At 41.9% G+C, this 21,542-nt stretch overlaps 1 protein-coding gene across 1 annotated transcript in view; it reads right to left on the bottom strand.

Moving 5' to 3' along the window:
* LOC100478721 (serine/threonine-protein kinase TNNI3K) overlaps positions 1 to 21,542 on the bottom strand; it is a 292,736-nt gene that overhangs the window by 1,725 nt on the left and 269,469 nt on the right. The window contains exon 24 of the mRNA XM_019797164.2: positions 1,786 to 1,865. Coding sequence (XP_019652723.1) covers positions 1,786 to 1,865 — 80 coding nt within the window. The remainder of the gene's footprint in view (positions 1 to 1,785; positions 1,866 to 21,542) is intronic.

The following is a 21,542-nucleotide window of genomic DNA, read 5'->3' as shown; positions in this document are numbered from 1 at the left end:
GCTGACAGTTTTCACTGATGCATCACCGCCAGAGCTCGCAGGAGAGGGACCCAAGTGAAATTTGACCCCCGGCTTTAGGAAAAGACTGAACCATGCCTGCACGTTCTGTTTTGTTACTTTAGGGTGAAAGGTCTCAAGTACAGAGAGATTGCTACGTGTGTAATTTTATCTTCATTCTCTAGCCCTGCTCTTTGGGGGCGGAGAGGAAGAGACAGGTCCCAAACTAGCTGTTTTACCACAATTGGCTTATGCGATGAAAACGGAGGGAAATTAAAGGTTCCTTCTGGTACCGCGCCATGTTCCTGGGAGGGCGGGAAGCTAAATCTATCTCCTTTGTCTCTTGGGGCTCTCACTCCATCCAAACACCCTACCTAACGTTTTCTTCCACCCTGGTGCACACACGCAGGGGAAAACCCAACTTCTGTATTTCTGCATCACTTCTGTCTTCATCTTGAGGAGATCTGCTCAAAGTCTTACTCCTTTAAGAAACAGATCGTTAACCAAACGCTTCGTCTTGAAACGCTTCCTCCACCATGAAAGGAATGACTTCTGGTCAAAGCACACATTTCAAAGGGTGCCCTATATTTTGTGGTTGTGTGGTCACATCTGTAAAGGTTTGAAAAAAATGATATTATCTCTATAAAAAAATGTGATGATGTGACACTTAGAGCACATTTTCCCCTGTTACTAGACTGGCCAATTATGTTGTAAAGCTGATGATAAAAAGCACTCGGCTGCATTCTAGACACGTCCTGGGAGCCAGAGCACAGAGCTCCCTTTCCTTAATGTTCCCAAGTAGTTTGTCTGCATCTGCCCAGAACAGGTTTTTTTCTTATTTTTCAAAGGCTTTCTAATGCCTTAGGCAATAATACTCGGCAAACGAGGTGCATTGGTGAGGATCCCGAAACTGAGGGCTTCCAGGGTCTGTTGCCATCTAAATCAGAGAACCGGGAACACATCAGCCAATTTATTCTTCCCCAAACCCAGTTCTTGTAATAAATCTGATCTCTTTAACTGACGTACATTTTTTTTCAGTCCTCCATATTGTCAAGGAAAATTCCATGAATAAATGAGCCCGTTGTGCTAAAATTCCAATTAAATATAGAGCCTCTCAGGCTTAGAGGTTGGAAAAAGGACACTACAGGCCTCGCACATTAATATGGCAGCTGGTGATAGGGGCGATTACCCATTCTCTGGCTTCCAGGGGCCTGCATAGAACTGTGTTAACTCTTTCAAAGAGCTTTATTCATTCCTTCGACAGGAGTCCTGTGCAACATGGGTACCAATGACACCTTCACCTCCTCCCTAGCTTTGTGAGGGGATGGCTGGGTTTACGTTTTACACTTGGGTACTTGCTAAAGGGGAAGAGCTCCCCAGCATATGATGTAATTGTGGGAACTCCTCTCTTGTTTTTCTCTTCCCAACATACCTGCGATGTGGGGCTTAGAGGCAGTGAACCCAGGAAGGTGGCAACAAGGTGTTTGGAATATCACAAGACGAAGGTGCCTCTTTTCATGAGGAGAGTTCTATCTTCGCCCACGTGTACACACACTGATATACTTGTACAAATGCACACTTATGCACACACACGTTATTAAACTCAAAGGTAAATGCAGAGTTATATAAGACTTTCAAGATCCAAGTTTGTACTTTTATAATATAATATTTTTAAAGCATCTGTCATGTCCTGTTATGATGTAAAACAGAATCTTTTCTCCCTTGTTATCAAATAAATATCACCTTCTTAGGGGCAGGTCCCTTAATCAATCTGAAGAATCTACATACCATATTTGTCAACGGGTGAGAACTGGAGACCTCTCTTCATCTCCTCCAGAGACAGGCCTTGAGGGGAACCCTGTCCAGCACTGTAAAATTCCAAGAGACACACGATTTCAGACTGTGAAAACCATGGTGGTGGTTTGCTAATAACATTTTTCTAAAACACAGCTTATTCACTCGGCATAGATCCCAGAAAACTGACAAAGTGATACAAAGGTGTTTTTAATGCTACAAGTGACTAGTTGGGAAAGACTTCAGAATTATTTGGAGTAAATCTGATCTGGGTGTGAGTCCTGCTCTTCTAGGGAGGCTACAAAGGGCCTGCCACCTGTTCTCAGCCTCAGTTTATTTATCTGTAAAATGGGAAAAGTACATAAGTAATTTCCTGTTTGTCTTGCTGATTAAATGTAATAAAGAGGGGTGTTGAATCTAAAACCTGAGTTATTATCATTGTAAGCCTTACTTAAAAGGAACTAATAATCAGAACATTATTATCTTAGTAATAATCAATATCAAGAAACCACATGCCAAGAGATATTGTATTATTATATTGCTGTTATTATAATGACAATTTTAAGAGATGGTGATGATAATGTTTATTGCATGATCCCTATGCAGTAAGCATTCACCTCTCTCATCTCCCTTAATCTGTATCATTACCAGATCATTTCTGTCATTTTACAAGTAAGAAAATTGAGGCTGGAGCAGTTCAGTAACTTGTCACACAGGTTTGGTAATCGGCTCACCTATGGTTCAAACCCAAGGCTTTTAGATTCCAAAGCCTGTGTGCTTATCCGCTATTCAAACGGGAATTTTTTCCTGGTTCCTGGCCCTCATTAGCCCTTCTCTTCATCCAGCTTCTACTCTTTTGCCATACTGGTTAATGGGGTTGCTTCCTTTTTACCTCTCCAGGCTCAAAACCTGAAGTCCTGGAAACCCTCACCCTAATATCGAATCACATCTGTCAGTGAATTGTGTATCTGTGGTCTCTCTTGTGTCCAGGTCAATTTATGCAACTGTAAAATGGGAACTATAACAAAACTTGGCTTATAAGGTTAAGCATGAGGACTAAAGAATGAATAAGTTTTAAATACTTTGAAAAGTGCTAGCATTTAGGAAGCACTCAATAAATGTCACCTACTTTTATTATTTGTCAAAGTCCAACTCAAAGGCAACATTTCCTCAGAGTCTTCTTGGAAACCCCACCCAGAATTTCATAGCCCTCCTAGTACTTCATACTTCGACCACAGTGCTGGTCAGAGTCCGCTTGGTGCAGCACCATCTGTACTTGCATCTAGTGGACCATACTAAACAGAACATTCCTGGAGGTCAGAGACCTTGTCTGACTTCTTTGGATCTCCCACGGGGCTCAGCTGGTACTTTGTAAATAGTTAAAATAATTAAAGTGTGCAAAATAAAGTTATTACAAAATGTTCATTTGAACAAGTTAGATTTTTCTAAACTCTAATATAAATTCACGCTGCTTAATTTACTTAGCTGCCTTAAAATGACTACATGTTGGGCTTCACTTTCTTAAGGGATAAAGTGAAGTTCTTTCTTAGAGGAAAGCAATGATTAAAAAGAAGAAAAAGTATCAACTTAAAGTGGGACATGGTATTATCTCAATCAACATTAAGTAGCACACACTCAGTTCTGGGCAATAGAATGTGTTTCAAGATATTTTTCAAAATAAATTGTACCTACTAATACCCTAACATTTATCTACTAAAGCCTCTTTGGCACTCTAGGTCCGTTTAAGAAATGTGCTGTCCATAGTAGTCTTGGCAACAACAAGATAATAGGGAATAAATATTTTATCATCAAAAAGGCTATCTGGTTTCCTATGAATAAAAGCCCATCTCCAAGCTGTCTTATTTATTCAGTTGCTGAATACAACTCATGCCAGGGGACTTAACCTTCCTGCCCAAGAGATACCACATGGGCTGGCTCTGGACACTGATCTAGGATGACAGACAGATGGAGGCTGGGCACGCCCAGGTCAAACAAAGCCGAAGAAACCAGACCCTGATCGATGGAACTGGTTGTCCTCAACCCACGTGCTTCCAGACTTCAGCAGGAGTTTCACAGAAGTCCAGAGTTTAAGGGACACACCAGCAGGACCGGTGTTTGCTGAAGCTGTGGTCAGAGAAAATCGGCATGTCCAGCGATGCCGCTGCCCCACGAATTCAGTGAAAGTAAATGTGAACTAATGACAGGTAAGAAAAGCACGCGGTTTTGCGGTGTTTCAATATTACTAGTCAATTAGGTAGCCCTCTTTATGCTAAGAGGGTGCTATATATCATATATAGGCCTGTCTATGAATGATATAGAATATTATACAGGTAATTTCATGCAGATGTTTAATGGGAATGTAATGACGTTTTCTCCTTTAAAGAGAGTAACAGAATCTTTATGTTAGTTTTGGCACACTACCCCACTATATCGACACATCTTATTTAAGCACCAAAAAGGTTTCAGTCGTTTCAGGCTAAATAGTTCAAATCAGCGTTGTGATGTTTATGTAAAGATAAACACGATCATCAGCCGTGTCTCTTACAAAGGTGCACCAGGGAATAAATAATTTATCCAAAATGAAGAGCAGAACTGAAATTAAAAAAAATATTTTCTGCTTTTCAATCCAAGCTTTACGGGTATAGGTTACCTAGTAGATTGTTAGCTAATTCGGCCAGTTCGTACTCATATCCAAAACATGCAATCTGTATTTTTGTGTGTGCATGTCAGTCAGACCGTGGTTTGTGGGAACGAGCTAGCCTGTTTATAGTCAGTCACGTGGTCTGTGAACGGGCTTATGAACCCTGAGCAAAGACAAGAACATTCTAAACTAGGAGGCTATGCTGGCTGAAAGGAAGGCAGAGATAACAATGTTCACGACAAGTGCATTAAGCAAAAAGTATTATCCAAAAGAGAAGTAAATCAATAGGTATGTAAGATTACAGAAGAACTATGAAAAGGGCGGAAAGTGCTAGATGATCAAATATACCCAAATAGAGCTTCAATTCTTCAGAGCAGGAGGAAGGCAGAGTCTATAAACTAAACTAGTGGGTTAATGTACATGCCAGGCAAAACTCCAGAAAGAAATATTGAAACAGAGTTTTTCTGTACACTTAAAAAAAAAAAAAGCACTGATTACTAGAAGCTACCATGGGTTCAGTAAGAAAAGAAAAACCACAACATGATGTTAGGTTTGCTTTATTTGTTTTTGTTGAGGATAAATTTAAAGGGGAAATCCATAGGCAAGAACATACATTTGGATTCCTGCAGATACTGGACAGAGCTTCTCCTGAGTGCTTGGATGAAAGAAGGAGAGATCTGTGCCAAATGACAAGTGGTTAGACTGAATTGTCACTGGTTGAATAAGTGAAGAACTGGTATGACTCAGGTAGGTGACATTCTCTACAGGGTAAAAGCGGAGCCTTGGACACTGGGAACTGTTAAAAAAAAATAAAGAAAATACCACATTTCCTGAAGTCAGAATTATCCCCAAATAGACAGAGTTGTTCTAGAAGGGGATACTGTCCTATCCCATCCCTGCAAGCTTTCAAGGTATGGCTGGAGTACCTCATGGCTGTGGGTGCTATAGAGGGATCCGAATGATGTGACATTCCAGGTGCCACCATTTCTTATGTTCTATGATTCTTCGGAAGGGATTTGTGAACCATGCAGACTTTGTGAAACTGGTTTTCATATGTTGGAAAGGCTGAGTGAGATTACATTTCTCACTAAGGCAGAAGATTTTTATCTTCCTCATCTGAAGTGTCTGCCGTTTGGCCAGGACCGAATGCCTGATTTCCACATACATGCCACAGCATACCTGGCTACCCATTACTGCTACCACGCGAGGTGGTGTTTGCAGCCTTTTGTCTACGTACATTTCATTTCAGATAGTCACCGAACCGTGATATTTGCCTGAGGGAACCATCTCTTTTTGTGGTCTATTTCAAAGGAAGAACCACGCTGCCATCTTAGATGAAGCACAGGAAAAGTGTGCAGAAATCGCTTTCACATAAATCCATCATTAAGGATTTGAATGACAGGCTGTGTAAGGCTGGTACTAAAAAATCCTGAGCTGCTTCACAAAAGTTTTTATAGAAGACAAATTCGTAGCATATTCATGTTGCAATGCCTGAGAGGTGGAGAAAAACTCCAAAACACTCCGTCATCTCTAAATCCAGAAAGGTATATTGTTAAGCAAGGCCCATGAGGAAGTAAGAAAAATACTGCCTAAAGAGAGTCCAGGGGACTCTGGTGCCTTCTCTCCAGAGTGGTGGGAGCAGGCAGGGCCATAACGAGTTCAAATGGCCCCATTTAGAGCTTCAAAAGCAGCCAGGATCGTGGCTTCCAAACTACAGCCTGCCAAATGCTTTTGGTATTGGAGCAATGAATCATGGTTTTGGCTGTGGGATTTCATGAATTCTCAGAATATCTGCTAGTGCCATAATTGCTTCTGACTGAATTACATTCCAAAGAAGACATCAGGTGGGCATCCAGTCCAAAAGAAACCATTTTTATCACATTCTTCCGAGTGTGGTTTTCACAGAGCCGGGGACTTTGATTTGGTGCATTACAGCAAATGAATAGAGCCTATATGACTTTGAAAGCAAGAGTGAAATTAAAACAACTAAGTAAGAACAAAGAGACACAGAACATTAAGTTCTACCATAATGATATAATAATGATTTCTAATATTTGTAGAGGGCTTTATAGTTGGCACATACTTTTATACTGATTAGCTTAGGGCATTTTTATAAACCCCCCATGAGGTATCTGGGAAGGCATTAATTTTACCTCCATCCTCTGTCAGGCTCAAAGTTTGAATAACCTGCAGTAACTCACAGAGCTAGTAAGAGGCAGAGCCAGAGCTCGAACAAAAGGTCTTCAGACTTCCAATCCATGCTCTTTCTTGTAAAACACGCTACATTTAATAGCAGCACATGTCAAACTGCTGGTCTGGTACCATTTGGGGAGCTCCCCGAATTACTCCTGAGTTACAGAGTTTTGGACTCTTTGCATATAAAGACGAATACTACATTCCACATAGAGAAGTACCTTTCATCATCATAGAGAAACCAGAATCAGCTTTCTCATGTCTTGCTTAGTTAGATCTTTTAAAAATCATTACTTTCCCCTATCCAACAATGGCTTACTTGTCCCTGTGCCAAAACTTGAGACATACATGCTAAACTTTCTAAATGAGATGCTTATGCCTCCCCACAACTCTCTGATCTCGTGCAGGGCTGTCTAAGCTGCTTGCATGGATTCATCTTCCTAAACACTGCCCTGGCTACGCTTAACAGAAAACCATTAGGTTACTAGTGTGATTAAAGACTTCAGGCACAATTTTCTTCCATTCAAGTTGGTCCAATTAGTTTTTATGCCGCTAAAAGATGCCCCCAGGCTACCGGTAACCTAGAAGATTTAGTCATTTGGACTTTGCAAAGGCAACACCATCCAAGGCCTTGCGGCTTTGCAAATACGCTTTGTGGTTTGTTAGGACTTCTTTTGCCATCTGTCATAATGATGTTACTTATGAAAGAATATTAGCAAGGGGATCAATGGCATATGCACCTTTATCCCCTTCCTCAAGAGGAATGTATCCGAGTTAAAAGTAATTTGTTTCACTCAAAATGAAACACATACGGGTAACATCTAACCAGAATTTCAGTTCTTTGACACTAATATAAGGGAATAATAGAAAGAAAAGGTAAAGAAACAGCCTGCTGCGATCCCTAATAAAGGTGTTTACACAAGGAAAATAAATGCTTTGCCATAGAAAAGGCTGCTAGACTCATCTGGCTGTTCCTTTTGGCATTTAGCTGAAAACAAATAGATCTATTTAAAACAGATGTCACAAAGGATAAATGCCTTCCTATGCTTTGCAATGTCTATGGAGCCCACCTTTTCTCTGGCCGAAAGAGAAAGACGACATTTCTATTAGAAATGGGATCACCTTTGGCCTAACTTTTAAATAGTCCAGTCAGACTCTTATGCATAAGCATTTGTTAATTTATCAGCTAAGTTCAACGTATTTATTTATTCATGATTTCATCCTGGCTGTTTTCAGAACATTATTTTGTCTTTGTCAATATTCCCTACTTGATAACGTCCTAAATTAAATCAAATTTATTGCTCCCATTACAGAGAATGGGCAATGGCCAAAGTATTTAATAGGGCCAGAGGTCAGTGCAAAATATCTCTTTCAGAAAAATCAAACCCATCAGCTTTCTTTCAATGGCAAATGTCCCCAGGCTATAAAAGGCCTGAAAGACTTGGCAATGGGTCATGGCTCTGTTTGAGCCATTAGGCAAATATCCAAGGTCTCCGCTCCCCCATTTTTAAGGGAAAAAGCAATTAGGAAAAGAATTATGAATAAGGAAAAATGCAGCAAGAATTGAAACTGTGTGCTAGTTCTTTGATGGCTCATAAATTTTTAATGTGCTCAACAGTAACCTAACAATACCACCATCTCTCAACTTACCTATACTTTCAGCAGGTATAAATGAGGATTTGTGCAATCCAGTAGGAGCGGGACTTCGCATGCCTTGACTGCTAAAACTGGGGGCCATCGTCAAATACAGCAAAATCTCTCTGATCTTTCACCTTCTGTACCATCATCCAAAAAAGGGAAAGTATTTTAAATTTAGAACTAGGAGATCTTGGGGGCATGACGGTCATAAAGCTCACCTCTCACTCCCTTTTCCCACCTCCCATTTTACCAAGAAGGAAGTCAAAGACTTGGGAAGTGAAATGACTTATCCAAGTTCATATATCAAGGCTAACATGAAGTCAGGAGATAACCTGGGGTTCTAAACTTCTAGTCTTCTTTGATAATTTTTATTCCTCTTTTTAAGGAGAAAAGAGAAACAAAAATTTGTTGCCTACTTGCTAAGTGTCAGGGACTCTGCTAATGCCTTACAAATCTGACTATCTTCGCTCCGTCTAACAGCCCGTTTTACACGTGTGGAAAAGGAGTCTAAGTCTTGTCCAGGATCACACAGCTGTAATTCAAACACAGGCCAGGCAGCATACAAATCACCTGCTTTTCTTAACTCAGTTAGCTCTAGAAAAGATTCCAAATTTCTACCTATAACTTTGTCTCTCTCCTTCTCTCTGTGGTTAATTATCAAGCACAACGCCAGGTGCTGTGCTAAGTGCTAGGGACACAGGTATGAGTGTGATGGACATGGACTCTACCCTTTGGGGTAAATAGAAATGTAGACACATTTAGGTAAACCTCCATGCGTGGGGGGAAATGAAGGACAAGCAAGGGTTCTTGAGGGGAGGGGACTTCTGGGATAGGGATAACTTGGGGCATGTGCAAAGACCTAGGAAATCAAATGGCCAAAGTGAATATATAAAACCTTAACTTTTCATTTTGAAATAATCTCAAAATGAAGGAAGGTTGCAACAATGGTACAGTTTTTTTTTTAAATCCTGAACCATTTGAGAATAAGTTGTCAATCTGATGGCTATCATTTCCCAAACACCTTAGTATATATCTAAAATAAAGACATTCTCCTATATAGCCTAATATAATCATTTGATTTCATCTACTCTCAAACTCCATTCAAGCTTGCCCATTATCTCAGTAATGTTCTTTACAGCAAAAGGATCAGATTGAGAATCATACACTGCACATAATTCTTCTGTTTCTTGAATTTCCTTCGATTGGAGACAGTTCCTCAGTCTTTACTTGAGTTTCATGACCCTCAACATTTTTGAATGACAAGCCAGTTATTTTGCAGAATATCCTTGAATTTGGTTTTATCTGAGGTTTACTAATGATTAAATTAAAATTATGTATTTTTGGCGAAAAGTATCACAGAAATGATGCTATGTTCTCTTCCTTGTATCCCATTGCATTTTCATTTGTCCCATCATTGTGTTCTTACTTTCCATTACTTGATTGAAGTCGTGTCTGACAGGATTCTGTACTACAAAATGACTCTTTTTATAATTAATAAGTATTTTGTGGGGAGTTACTTTGAGACTATATAAATATTCCATATCTCAACCAAATTTCAATATCTTCATTTATTTATATCCGTATGGATTTAAAGTTACTATTTTATTCAATGGTTTATAACATTACTGTCATTATTTTGATGCTTAAATTATCTTATATTTGGCAAGCAGGAGCCCCGTTAAGCTGTCCCTTTGATATACACTCATCTTTGAGTATCTCTTTACTTTCTGGCACCAGACGTTCCAGGCTTATTTTGTGCGTTCCTTGTCCCAGCCTTGATATCTGCCATTTCTCCGAAGTACCCTGTTTCCTTTTTGTGGAGAATAGTATTTAGAAATCAAGACCTAGGTGCAGAGGTGAAGAACGCACATGTGTATACATACATGGGTAAGTACATTCAGACCTCTCCCTCCACGCTCAAATCATACATTCATACCTTTATCTCCAATCCAATCCAACACCACAGAATCCGTTTCCATGTTTATAATGCCCTTCTCTGACAGTGAGAAACCTGGTCCCATTAACCTTAATATATTAACTTGTTTGATCATTGCTCCCAAATGTACAAATCTCTGGGTGCTGTCCCACTCCCATCCCTCAACACATATGTGGATGCCTTCCTTTAACCACCTTGGGCTCCAGTGTTGCTTCCATGTGGCTGCTTCCCTTCCCCTCTTGTATTCTGACACCCCACTCTGGGCTACTTCCCACCTGTCTGCCCAAGCAGGTGCCTCCTCACCTACCTTGGGCTCCAGCACTCAGCACTGAGCTGTGCCCCATGTGATGGGGGGGCAGTCACTAGCACAGGGCTGCCTGCTACCCCCTGTGTGGGTTCCAGTCAGTAGCACAGGGCTGCCTGCTACACTTATACCCTCTTCACCACCCTCATGCTCCGAACTGCCCACACCAGCCACCTTCCTGTAACCGATGCCCTTCTCAATCTGCATGGAACCACTGTGGCCACCACCTCCCTGCATGAACATCCTTCCCACTGTGCATGGGCTCTGACACATCATGTGGGGTCACTGTTTCACTGACCCCTCTCACGGACATCTTCCTTCCCAGGCTTGGACTCTGACCTCCCAAACCAGGTTTCTCTCCCATGTGGATGCCTTCCTTACCATACCTGGGCTCTAGATCGTGGCTGGGTAGCCCCAAACCCTCGCGGAAAACCTCCCCTCCTCCCACTCTAGCTCTGACACCTCAGGCCAGGCAGCTGCCACCCACCACTCTTACCCTCCACATGGACATTCTCTGTACCCCACTTGGATTCAGCCATCCTGTTCCACATCCCATGGAGAAGACAACCTTGCTCAGCCCTATCTAATGGCTTTTGGACTAAACCATTTAGGAAGAAAGGGGAAGGGAAGAGGAGTAACCAGGATGAACGTTTAAAAATGTTAATCAGGGGCGCCTGGGTGGCTCAGTCGTTAAGCGTCTGCCTTTGGCTCAGGGAGTGATCCAGGCGTTCCTGGATCAAGTCCCACATCGGGCTCCTCCGCTGGGAGCCTGCTTCTCCCTCTCCCACTCCCTCTGCTTGTGTTCCCTCTCTCACTGGCTGTCTCTCTGTCACATAAATAAATAAAATCTTTAAAAAAATAAAATAAAATAAAATAAAAATGTTAATCAGATCATGTCATGTTCCTGCTGAAAATCCCTCAGTGAGTGCCCAACACATGTGGAACAACATTCTCATGCCGTGTTCTGGCTAATGAAGACTTCGTGGTTTGGCCTCTACCCACCAGGGACTTCATCCCATAACACTCTAGCCTGCCTCCTATCCTGTGTCCACAACAAAGGACTTCTATTTCTCTCTTCTTCCTGTCTTATGCATTCTGCACTTCCTTTTTCACCCTGCTGAATGTTGTTTCCCAGGCCCTTCCTTTTTTTCGTCATTCTAACCACCCCACCTAAACTAGCCTTCCAGTCACTCTTTATCCTATCAACCTGTTCTAACTGCCTGCATAGTACTTACCACTATCTCATTTTCTTGGGTATTTGTTCATTGTTTGTCACCCATGTAGCCAGATATTGTATCTGCCTTGATATACTTAGGAAGTCACCTTTAGAATTTTCTATACATGCTCATGGTTTCCTGTGTCTGCCCTTAAGGGGGGGGGCAGTGGATAGCTAATTCTCCTTCCCATCCATCCAAATGAGCCTCCATCAGTGAGGGACAAGAGTTGGTGGATAAATATTCCAGCATCCTTGCTCCGTGTTGGGAAACTTCTGAGAATATGATCTATACCCTCAGAGGATACAACATGAAATTAAGCCTTAGTTGCTCACAGCAGACTTAATCATTAACGTACCCCTTTATTTACTTTTCTTTCCTTCTCTTTCCTTTACTGTGCTTGAGATCACATCCTAGAAAAATAATTTTCACTTGAATGCTTCTCTCATGGTCCGTTTTGGGAGGAGCCCAAATTAAGATGGCCGGCCTCTTCTGACTGGAATGTAAGTTTCATGACAGCCGGGACTTGTTTGTCTCATGTACTACTGTGTCTCCATCCCCAGTGCCTTCAATTAATTGCCATGAACTAGGCATCCAATAAATATCTATTAAATGAATGAATGGTGATTCCTCCCTTGCAACTTCACTCATGTTTATCTTTGTTTATTTACCTCTGATTCATTGGTCAGCCTCCTTCCATTTCTTTGGTCACTGCCCAAGAACAACTGCATTCCCCTGTTACATTCATTGGAACAGTGACGTCTGCAGAAGGCTCCCTATTTCTGTTTTCTGGCCAGCCTAGTCCACCCCTCACATCATTGCCAGAGAAATCTGTGAATGTCCTCTGTTAGGGTATCCTCATCCATTCATTGGTTTTCAGCACAGTCTTATAGATATGAAAGTGAAAAGGAACACCACTGAGAGTCTCTCTTCAAACTTGGCTTCTGGGATAGAGGTGATGGCCATATGGAAAGGAAGCGGGAACCACAGTGGCCTCCATGCTGCCCGAGGCATTTGCTCTCGCCCTCGGCAGAACTTGTATCACATTGCATATTCATCTGATCAACAAGTGGACTGTGGATTCTTTATCAGGAGGGATGCTGCCTTATGAATCTTTGTGTCCCCTGGGGCCTCACATAGCACCTGGCATTGACCAGTTGAAGTAAATGCGTTGACTTCTTGAAAGTAGCCTTATTATTTTTCCACTGGGGAGACAGTTTCCAAAGTATGCAGTTTCAGAGCTACGTGACTTGAAAAAAATTTGATATTATAAGTTCCTAGAACAGGGGTCAGAAAATGTTTCCTGTAAAATGGCGGATAGTAAATATTTTAGAATTTGCAGACCATAGGGTCTCTGTTGCAACTATTCAACTCTGCTATCATAGCACAAAAGTAGATATAGACAATATGTAAACAAATGAGTGTGGCCATGTGCACAAAAACTTTACAAAAACCGGCAGAGAGTTAGATTTGGCCTGTGGGGCATAGTTTATCAACCTCTTCTTTGGAGCAATAGATAAACCCTATATGTGGTGTTTATCTAAGCTGTCTTCCACCTTTGGGCCAAACAACGCAATCCCAATGAAAGCAGGATCTCCACTCATCTTTCATTTTAGTAGTTCCTCCTAGAAGAGGAATAATAAAGACTAAAATACATGAGCTTATGGCAAAACAGAAAAGAAAGATAGTGTACATCTAATCCGTGTGTACAAATTGCATTCTCACTTAACACTCACTGCAACATTATGAAGGAGGTGATATTTTTATTTTCATCTTGTAGATAAGACACTTGAGACTTGGAGAGCTCAACTAACTTGCCTCAGGTCACACAGCTTATAAGTAGTCCGAACTTGAATTTGAACTCAGGCCTGTCTGAGCCCAAGCTTTTAACCACTATTTTATAATAATGGCCCCTGGGTGGCTACATAAGTAAAAATTACAAAACCAATTTTATTGACAGAAGATAAAAGCGGCAAGTAGATAGGCGCCTACAGAGCAGTACAAATTCGTTTCCCCTTTTGGATTGAGAAAAGTTCAAAGGCCACTGCTGATTGAACATCTCCAGGCTCTGTTGTGTGGATTCAGATCCCTGCAAGAAATTCCATGTTCCTTTGTTCTTGATGACAGGCCAGTCTGAATGGAAAGATTTGAAAACTCCTTAAACTCTTTGAACGTGTAGAACATTGATCTTCACAAACCATTTGAAACACCCTAAGGAGGTTACAAAATTACAAGCAATGTTTTTTTTGTTTGTTTGTTTTGTTTTAAGTGAATGTATACTAAACCTCTGGGACCTTTTGCCTCATCATACAACACCAAAGCTTTCCCTGCCTCCTCTGTGGATGCTTTGCTGTCAGACCCTGAATAACAAAATGGTATTATGTTTCTAGGGTGCCTTGTTCTTATTGAAAAGCTCTTCTGCCAGTAACGTGGGGGCTCTTACCCTGCTCTGGTGTGATGTGCTGGGAAGCTTCTTTGAACCCTGGGGCAACTCAGGGTTTGACATTTCCTGCTGAGCCCACCACTGCTCCAGCCTTCTGTTTTGGCAGGAACACGACTGTGGATTCTGTAAGAAGTGTTCTGTGGCGGGCTGCATAGCTAGACCTCCATGGTTAGTTTTACGTTGGTATTTATTAAGCCTGGATACGGGGCGCTCCAGACTGCACCCGCCTTCGGGATAGGAGCCATGTTCTGTCATTTACCCCTGTGGCCCTGTTATCTGGGGCCTGGCATAGAGTATGCTCTCAACAATAGTTAATAAATGAACTTGATGGAACTGAAGACCTGGTCATGTCTCCAGCCTTGTCTCTCAGTCCCAGCGCTCCGGGCAGGTTGGCTAAGTGGTCAGGAGCATAAGGTTTCTAGTGCTGACACCTCCACTGCCAAGCTGTGGCTTGTGACCAAGTGATGCAACCCGCCCGTGCCTTGCTTTTGTCTTGGCTTTCTGTTCCCCAACACTTGGGTAGCTGCCCTCTTTAGTATGTTCTTCATTAAATGGTTCATCATTGCTTTTTTTTGCACTTATCTGTCTTCCCCAGTGCCTCGCCCACAGCCTGTGCTAAATAAAATATTTATTAACTAATGGAATGAGAGGAAAGTCGGTTTAAAAGAAAGAACGAATTGACCACCATTCCTCTCAGTGCCATAAAGTACATGAGGTAGGGTGATCCTTTTAAAAAGCAGCCTGACCATGAGACTTCTCTGCTTAGATCCCTGCGGTGGCATGAGTCTCAGTCTCAGAAAATACCCGAGTCCTCCCAATGGCCTGTACCTCCTTCATGATCTGGCCCCTGTCACTTCTCTACTTTGTCTCCTACTACTTTTCCCTAGGACCGTGTTGCTCCTTCTGGTGTCCTGGCTGTTCCCTGAATTTGCAGACATGATCTCACCTCAAGAAATTTACACATTCTGTTCCCACAATCGGGAATGCTCTTCTCTAGAGACCTATGGTTTTTGAATTCACTCTGTTCACATCTTTGCTCAAATCTTATCTTCTGGGTGAGGTCTTCCCTGATCTTTCTGTTGAAAACTGCAAACCACATCTCTTTCTACACTCCCTATCCCTCATCTCTGCTTTAGTATACGACATAATTTTCTTTAAAAAAAAAAAGTTTGTCACTCTCCTCCCCCACTAGAATAAAAGCTGCATGAGGGAAGGGATTATTTTGTTTGTTTTATCTGCTGCTGTACTGCAGAACCTAGAAGTATAAGCTCTGAATAAATATTTGCTAAATGAATGAATGAATAAAAGAATGTCCACAGCCTTCAGTAGTGAGAAAAATGGAAAATAGTTTGAGTTTCTTTCTGGAGATATTTATGTGGCTTTTTGCTGATGCATTTTCTTGTACGGTTTTTAAATACGAAAGGGTCTGTAGAGGCCCTGCAGTAATCACCAGTTGGCCCTACCTCAGGTCTGGCCACAGTCCATGGGACTAGGCAGCAGCCCTGGAGTCCATATTGTATCAGGTGCAGAGAGCCTGCACCCCCTTCCTGGAAGGGCCAAACCCCTCTACTCTAGGCAGACCCACAGAGGCATCCCCTCTGCAGATTTCCAGAACCAGCTGAACGGGGCAGAGATTGGGCTATTAAAATACCCAATAGGCTCTTCTGAATGCTTCCAAATACTATCTGGTATCAATTATCACATAGGTACTGTGTGCGTTAAAGACATTTCACATAGGAGAATTCACTAGAGATTTTGTGGGCGCTGCAGCAAAAAATTTACTCAACTGTGTGTGTGGCTGGCCACAATTAGGCTGTGGCCAAATGCCGAAGTTTCACAGGAGCACTTCTCTAGTGAAAGCAGGAACCCCACATTCACCTGTGCCTTTGGAACCATGGCTTAGGAGGATTGGCTCGTTCTCTTAGATATATGACTTAGAGAACAGCAAAACACAAATATCACACTCACGATTCTATGATACATGACTTTACAGGGGTAGATATTTCACAGAAGTATCGATTAGGATAATGTTTCTAAAAGCACTTTTTAAAATCATAAGTGTTAGAACATCTGTTTCACATATATGTTTAAAGTCTCATTTAACCTTCCCAGCAACCATGAAAGATGGATATTATTATTATCATCATTGTTATTTTTGTGAAGAAACTAGAGAGCAGAAAGTTCAGGTACTTGGCCTGAGGTGAGCGACAGGGCCAGTAACAGGGAGGAGAGGAATCAGGACACACACGCCATGCCTCACTGCTGTTCTCCGTCACAGTGTTGCTACAGGACGGGCGGTCCTGTCATCTGCTGGAGTGAGTGAATGCGTGCGGTTCTTCCCTCTCATTAGTAATTTGGCTTTTTCAATTTCTGGTGGACAGCTGGGCTTGGTGTTAGAAATGTGGGCTTCTGGGGCAAGTCTGTTGATACTCTGGATCATGCAAAGCTGAGTTTTATTTTTATTATTTTAAAGATTTTATTTATTTATTTGACAGAGATAGAGACAGCCAGTGAGAGAGGGAACACAAGCAGGGGGAGTGAGAGGAAGAAGCAGGCTCATAGCAGAGGAGCCTGACGTGGGGCTCGATCCCATAATTCCGGGATCACGCCCTGAGCTGAAGGCAGACGCTTAACGGCTGTGCCACCCAGGCGCCCCTTAAAGCTGAGTTTTATATATTCACAGTCTCACCCTCAATTCCTCTGTAGGCAAATAGACAAAGTTTCCACTAAAATCAGGGGCAAAGGTAAAAAGACAACAGATTTTGAACCTGAAAAGAACACCAATTCTAATCTGGATTTGAATCCATAATAAATATTCAACCAGAAAATGAATGTTATGCTGGGATTGCTTACACACACACACACACACACACGCACTTGAAAGACTTAGAAAACAACTGCTTTGCATTTTTGAAATATGTGGGGGAAAGTCAGATTCCCTCTTTTTCATGCTGTTTGTTAAATATATACTATCCTCAGGAGTCAGTCTTCTATACCATGTTGGGAGAATGAGTCATGAAATGCCCACCACAAATATTCTGAAGCGGCACTCTGGAAGTGTGCCCCTCGGTCTACCTCCTAATATAAGACACCCCACTGAAAGGAACCTGCGTCTGGAGAATGGGTAATCCGAGCTGCTCCAGGTTCCCAGAGGAACGCTAGGAACACGCTTCCTTTATTTACGCGTGGTGCAGAGGCTTCCTCCTTTGGATTCTGGCTCTTAGCAAGTGAAAGCACAGAACTGCCCTAAATGTCTCTCTTTGAAGCCCTGGAGTCCACAGCCTTCTATTTGTGTCTGGCTCTGATTCATCACGAGCCTGAATGCTTCACCTGCTATGTTCAGCTTCCAATAGAGCCCGAACCAGATTTTTTAAAAAGAACAATCCCTGGCCAGTGAATCTCAGCACGAGAGAGTAGGAAAAGTGAGAGGGGTGGGAACTAAGGCAGATAGTAATTACTCCCTGTGATCTGTCTTTGGAAGGACATCGATACATCTCCTTCATCTCGATGTTTTGCTCTACCTGGATCCCAGCTATCTGTTTAGACGATTAACAACGACTGTGGATGCAGACCCGCCATCACTTTGGGCTTTGGAGTAATTATGAGTCATAGCGGAAATGGCGTTAAAAAGAGACCAGCTCAGGTTTTGAAGAAATTTCTACTTATTTTCAGGATCAAAACACTTAATATTTATGTAGAAATAACTAGAGACATCCATTCACAATTGATTCAATCACGTATTTGCCTGGTAGACCCCGTGCCCCTCTTATTATAAAGTTTATAATGCTTTGCCAAAATGGTCTGTTCAACAACTCTGTGAGAGCAGGGATTGGGTTCACCTTGTTGATCAGCAAATCCCCCGTGCCTGGAAGAGGGTGGGTCCCTACCAATTATTTGCTAAACAAAAGAAGGAAGAAAGGAAAGAAACGAAAAAGTCTTTACGAAAATCGTAACATTTAATATAGAATGCGTGCGTGTGCACATGTATATGATTAGGTAGGAATTTATCGTGCTGGGATATATATTTCATATAATAGCTAACATTTATCGAGTAGCAACTATGCGCCAGATGTTGTTTTAAGGTTTAGGTTTCACTTAATCTTCACAATAATCATGAAGTGAGTACTATTATTTTCCTTGTTTTATAGATAAGGAAGCAAATGGAAGAGGTTAATTAGTTTGGCCAACATTACGTATAGGAAATGGCTTTGCCAGGATGCGGACCCAGCTGGTGTGACTGCAAGAGTGTACTCCTTATCACCACTGAGCACAGGCTCCGTATATCTCACAATTCCACCTCCGCAAACCCCCACGGTGACAGAGAGAGGGCCTTCTGTAAAAACGTTCTGGGGTTAAAGGTGGTTGTTGAGCTCTTGCCCAAAAGAGAAATACGTGTAAGAACACTGTCCATTCCGGGTACTCAGAGCACAGAGAAAGTGGATCTGTGCTCTCAGGGATAGGACCCCGACCCTGCCCTAGGAAACATGGGACTGTTCAAGCTTCTCTTTACTTCTGCTCCCCTGTCACCACTATTCACAACTGAGTGAACTGAAGCCTTAAGCAAGTACCCCAAGATGAATCAACTTCCAGGTCTAAGTTTAGTCAGGGGCTGCCCTGCTTTCTGTTGGTTTGATTTCAAGTCCCCCCAGCCCAGCTGTTTGGACATGTTACAGTTCAGAGGGGACTCCTTTCTTTGTCACCCATGAGTGGACCAAGACTCCCTACCTCTCAATATGTCCCAGGGCTCCCTTCCTTCTTCTCTCTCTTTCCGTATCAGTATATTAAAAATGGTGGCAGAACAATAAGGTTGTTTCTTTTTTAGTAAGACATAACTTTTGGTGTCAGAGGACAGGAGTGAGAGAGAAGGCTGACGGAGGTAAGCTGGGACTGAGGAAGAAAGAGCCAGAGGCAGAGGAAGTGATCAGTCCATGGATGGACCAGGCAAGACCTGGGAGAAAGGGAGAGGCTGGACTCAGAAAAGAGAAGCACTATTTCTCTATCTGAAGATAAACAGAAGAAGATCCATGAAGCTTTTAAGGAAGTTTAGAGGGACTGAGGAGGAAAGTTGGTGGCACTCATGGGAGATGGTCTCAAATTTTTAAGAAAAGGAGACAAGGTCACGAATTCTGTGAGTGTATTTAAATGACGTGCATTTATATTTTCATACTAAAGACCTATTCTTAACCTAGTTCAGTCATTTTTTTGAAAAAAAAACCTGTCATTCATAATCAAGGCATAGATAACAAATATTTTATGATACGATAGAATGGTGAACATTACAAATGGTAACCTTTGGTTTATCTCAGCCATAATGTATCCTCATTATGGAAACCTGTCCTCACTTCAGGAAAATTCCATGTATAAAACAGAAATTTCTTTTAAGGATACATTCTGTGGGATTGTTTTGTAAAACCATTTACTTAATAAAGAGATTCTCAGAAGCCTTCTATTACTCTAGCTTCCTTATTATTTTAGTTTATAAAAATCATTCTAAGGACTTTTAAAAATTGTACTTTTAAGGTAAGGTAATTTGTTTTAAATTGAAGACTAAATGCTTTCTCAGGATGCATATTTGTAAATGGTGTTTTAAAAATGCATCCTTTACTTATGGAAAAGAAATTACATAAAAGCAAAATGTGAGACCAAAAAAACCAATACAATAATTTTGAGCCTAAAAATCATGTATTATTTTGAACACAATTTATGATGGATGATGAGGCCTCCATCACTGACAGTAAGTTCCCCGGATGGGCTTCTGATAAAACACAGAAACCAAAAACTTAGTCATGATTAGTAGAATTCACTAAGACCCTGACGCAGAGCTCAACAGGAGTTGATGTGGGAGTAGGAGAATCAGAGGTCCTCTGGGGATAAGAACAGCGTCTCAGAAGAGAACAAGAGTCTATAGCTGCCCTTAGGCTACACTGGTCCTGTAGGTAAAGAGGAAGANCTGGTCCTGTAAGTAAAGAGGAAGAAGGAAAATGCTGTGGAAATACCATATACAAAAACAATAAAGGGAACAAATAGCAGGATGCTATGTGGAAACAGGAGATAAAATACATAAGAAGGCAGAATTCCCTTCTATCCTCTCAATTCCTATTGAAGGGCTGAATAATTCCTCTAGCCACCCTGACCAAGGAGTAGAGGGTCACCTCTAATGACCCCTTTGTTCTCATTCAGCAAACCCTCTGGTTCCACTCCAGCAGGCCACTACTTCCCAGCATCTATTGCCCTTTCTCTGTTTCTCCTTACTCTCACTAGGAAACTCTGAGTCTGTTACCTGTCCTCTGGCACCCTACATGTAGCTGCCGGATTCATCTTTTCTAAGCAAGAACTCTGACTAGGTCACCACTTGGTCGAAAAGTTTGAATGGCTTCCCAGTATATGCTGAGCACAGTCAAAGATGATTACATTAAGTATCACTTAGAGCGGTGGTTCTCAAAGTGTGGTATCTGAATCATCAGCCTCAGCATCCTCTGGGAACTGGTTAGAAATGCAAATTTTCAACCCTGCATCACACCTACCCAATCAAACCTATGGAAGGAGGCCCAGCAATCCATGCTTTAAGAAGCCTTCTGGGTGACTCTGATGCATAGTAAATTTGAGAACCACTGGCTTAGTGATTAAGACCATGACCTCTGGCTTCAGATGGCTTAGTCTCAAATCCTATTTCGGCTACTTATTTATTTATTTTTTTAAAGATTTTATTTATTTGACAGAAATAGAGACAGCCAGTGAGAGAGGGAACACAAGCAGGGGGAGTGGGAGAGGAAGAAGCAGGCTCATAGCAGAGGAGCCTGATGTGGGGCTCGATCCCACAACACCAGGATCACGCCCTGAGCCGAAGACAGACACTTAACCGCTGTGCCACCCAGGCGCCCCTCGGCTTACTTATTCTTTACACGAGTTGCTCCCTAGGTCTCCGTTTCCTTATTTTGAAAATGGGGGTCTGAGATTGCTACTGTGGGTTATAAATAGATCATATATAATGCATAACACTGAGCCTACACATATGGAGCCCTCGACAAATATCACTATGACTATGTATTGTTATTAAAGGGTAGCCCTGCACTGATCCCAAACTACTTCCCACAGTCTGGCTCAGTTGATCCACTCACGATTCCAGGCAGGTCTTACACCACTAGCACATATGTGGGCTCAACTGTTTGACATATGAATCAGTGAAGAGTGAATGCCAGAAAATTCTTGATAATAATTAAGTGCCTTAGGGAAGGAGCTTGGTTTGAAATTGAATGCAGTGAAAATTCTAATGAATGTTAATGAGGCATATCTGACCTGAGAAAATATGATAAACCAGTTGCTTTTATTCCCATCTGTAAAATGGGATTAAGGTCATTAACCTCCTTTAAAAGAATTACCCC

This window comes from Ailuropoda melanoleuca, chromosome 2 (assembly GCF_002007445.2).
Source record: "Ailuropoda melanoleuca isolate Jingjing chromosome 2, ASM200744v2, whole genome shotgun sequence".
In the NCBI taxonomy this organism is placed as follows: Eukaryota; Metazoa; Chordata; class Mammalia; order Carnivora; family Ursidae; genus Ailuropoda; species Ailuropoda melanoleuca.
The sequence above is the reverse complement of the archived record's forward strand: the minus strand, read 5'-3'. Positions and strand labels throughout refer to the sequence as shown.